A 3,656-nucleotide genomic window follows, 5' to 3' on the forward strand; every position below is an offset into this window, starting at 1 on the left:
AAATAATTCTTGTGTTATAGATATAATACTCAGATTAGGATGATGACTACCCTTCGTGAAAAGATCAATAATTGTACTGCTTGATGATTTGCGTATATGATCGTCAATAATAATCAATTTCGGTGAGTGATCAGCCGTATAATCGTTGCTAGTTAGTAATCCTTCTTCAAATTCAAGAGGAAAAAACTTTGGATTGTTATTATAATCTTTATGCCATTCAGCGTAATGAAATATTATTTTTGAGTAACGTGTACTACTATTCCATATTTTTATATTTTTTTATACTTTCTATTTTTAAGAATTCCATCACATTCAGTGCCGACGTGAATTGTAGGGTGTCCAACAGGAAATCTACCTGTTTTGCATACGTAAGGGTAGAGTAAACATACATCAACATATTTAATTTTTTCGGATCCATTAGCATTACGTAATATTACAAAGTTTTCTCTACGCCGACCAAAGAAAGCATCACGCAGTTTAAGAGGTGTATTTTGTAATAGGGGGTAAGAATTAATAGATATTTCCAAACTAGGATTATTTTTTAAAAACTTTCGGAAGTTACAGTCCCATTTCTTAATAAGAGTATACCTTGTTGAACGTATTCTGTTTGAAGCGGCCCGTGTTAATTCTAAACGTTGATCAAATGTTTCACTTGTACGAAGTTGTTGATATCTGCTTACGCGATAACACATTGTACAGCCATGCCAATAACAACCATGGAATTGAAATACAATTTTTTCTTGAGTTTCTGGATTGTGATAATAACCGTCGACTAATGTACCACAAGGTAACCAGATCTTTTTACGTCGTGGAGTGTAATCTATAATGTGACCGCATTTTTCCTCCTGGAATATTAACCACGAAATCGCAGTTGATGATTGATTGGATGACCACCGATATTCACCGCGCGGCGGTAAGATACCAATTGTATCAGCTTTTAAAAATTTGTTTCGAAAAATTCTTGAGCATGTCGATGCTAATGTACAACATTCAGAAAAAGGACAAACGTTACCACATTTAAGTATCATATCTTTGAAAGCTATGCAAGCTCGCCTTAACACTATAACATCAGCACGACAATAGTGAATAAATTCTTTTTGAAAATTAAAAATATAGTTAGCTTGTTTCTGTTCATTATACCAGGATATGAAAGACTCACGTTCTTTATTAGGCATTGCATCAGGAGAATAATATTTCATATCAGGGAGAGGTCCCTCATAATTGATGTTTTCAGGCGTGTTAAATAAATGTGGAAAGAAGCCTTTAGTTATTTTGTTGTCAAAACCAAATGCCTTAGGCAGAGCCCTTAAAGGCATTTGTAAATAATTTAAACTATCTAAAAATGTTACATTATCTATGGTCATGACAATAATCTTACTACCATTTAAAATAAGCTCTGGAATACGTGTTTTTTTGTTTTCTATCAAATAACGAAGAATAAACTGTGCATCAAAACTACATAAATTATGAGCAAAACATATTATTTTAGAAAAAGATTTATATGTTTGAAATGCAAGATCTACAAGATTACCGATCGGATTGACATGAAATACATATTCACGTTAACCACAAAAAGCATAGTTTTTTGATAAACTATTATTACCAACAAAATACACGCATACTTTCTGAACGACACAAAGATTAGGGACATGTAGTTTTTTCATTTTGTCACCTTTGACATGTTCGTGCTGTTGTGTTTTGAAATCGTAAAATAAAAATACTACTTTTTGAGGCCTCGTTGGATCAAGTGGACTTATATAACAGCGATGGTTCATTGAGCGGCTACGATTACAAATACGACAAAAAGTTTCGTTACACATATGCTGTTTTGTTCCAGATGTACTGTATATTTTTAGATGAAAACATTTTTTACGAATTTGTATTAGATTACAGATAGTTAAATCTTTATCTTCGCCATTAAGTGAAGCAGACCCCTTCAATAGATGTTTATCATAGCAACTATTACTTATAAAATATCTATTACATTCATCACACATTCGCTGTTTTACAGGTTTACAAACAGATGCACTACCACACCGCGGACATTTAGAAAAAGAACGATGTAAGGCGGGGGCCGTAGCATAACTTTTATTGCAACCCGTATAAAAAAACCCGAACCTATTGCCGCACTGAGATTCAATATAGGTTCATAATGGTGTGTTTGCTGATAATATCAAATGAATAGTGTTTGGCTGATAGAACCATAATGCTCCTCAACGACCTGCTGAACATCGAGTAAGGGTGGACTTCCTTTTCCTAAGGTGTGGAACTCGAACACTTCAATAGCCGTACCAGTGTGGACAAAATATCGTTAGAAAGCATTGATTTCATCAAAGCCACAGCCTTGACGAGGTATTTTAACGCCTGATCTGCCTACTAGTTCTAAGACTGCTTCACGTTGCAAATTACACCGTCGGTCACACATTATCTTCCAACGTTTTTGTAGATTACCGGCACGAATTTTGCCGCGTTCAGCATGAAGTTCAGCAGCAACGAGTGAGCGTGGAAAGCATGAATTATCATTATTCGTGATACTTAATATAGAACGCTACAGAATATCTTCAAAAGTCAGCTTTTTACGGCTACGTCTTTCTACTCCTCGAACAATTTCACGGATCCCTATTCTTATTATTTATAACAATTTAAAACTTTTTATTTAAATATTACAATGATCAACAATCATTTGTTAGTAACAATGTTTAATTGTGATGAACACAATTTCATATTATTAACAATTATGATTGACTATTACAGCGTCTTAATTGCTGTTTTCTCAATCCTGACACGAGTTTACGATTCTTTCATTGCTGATTTTGTTTTTTAAAATTTTTTTTTCGATGAAATATTGTCATCATATTTTCATACAAGTATTACAAACATTTAATCTTCATATTTTCCAAAAGATTTCGTAATTTTGTCTAAAAAGTGATATAATTTATAAATTTCAAAATTCAGGTAGTTTACCATTTTTTCCAGTTTTTTAATTCTGCATGAGAAACTACTGGACCGATTTCGCTGAAAACCTAATCAGTTCTTAGTTGCACAATTACGTGTCGAATGCAGTTCGTTCCACGTCGATATCATTTTTTGTTCTCGAGATAATCGAGGCGAAAAATAATTTTGAACGCACATACGTATACACACATACGTCCACTGAAAAACGGTCATATTCGACTCTGGGGGCCTTAAAACGTGGATGTATGTCAAAATTCAGGATTCGCAAAATCGGATCCATTACTATAACTTCCCACTGGGAAGTTAAAAATTATGGAAAAGCTGAAGGCATTAAATCAGAAACGAAAAAAATAATACATAATCCCGGTTCGCAATCAGTCGCAAAGTTATTTCTAAATTCATTATGGTGTAAATTTGGGCAACGTGGACTAAACTGGAATAGTAAGTAATCGTGTTATGCTCATGGAATTACTGACAAATCCTGAGATCGATATTACAGGTTTATACTGCGTTAATAATGATATTTTGTCATAGCAGCTTACACAACAGCCCAAGCCCGTTCGAAGTTATATTCTTATCTAAAAAAATTAGGCGCTCGCGCTTTGTATTGTAATACTGACTCAGTTATTTATATGTCTAATGGAAATAGTACAGATCTTAAAACAGGCAAATATCTGGGTGATTTAACTGATGAGCTAGAG

At 33.8% G+C, this 3,656-nt stretch overlaps 1 protein-coding gene across 1 annotated transcript; it reads right to left on the minus strand.

The window, feature by feature from the left end:
- Positions 1 to 269: 269 nt before the first annotated feature.
- LOC118068314 (uncharacterized) lies at positions 270 to 1,364 on the minus strand. Its single transcript, XM_035085656.1, has one exon. The coding sequence runs from the start codon at positions 1,362 to 1,364 to the stop codon at positions 270 to 272; it is 1,095 nt and encodes a 364-aa protein (XP_034941547.1).
- Positions 1,365 to 3,656: the final 2,292 nt, after the last annotated feature.

The sequence above is a fragment of the Chelonus insularis genome, unplaced genomic scaffold, assembly GCF_013357705.1.
Source record: "Chelonus insularis isolate UGA/USDA-ARS -01 unplaced genomic scaffold, ASM1335770v1 contig_110_pilon, whole genome shotgun sequence".
NCBI classification, from domain to species: Eukaryota; Metazoa; Arthropoda; class Insecta; order Hymenoptera; family Braconidae; genus Chelonus; species Chelonus insularis.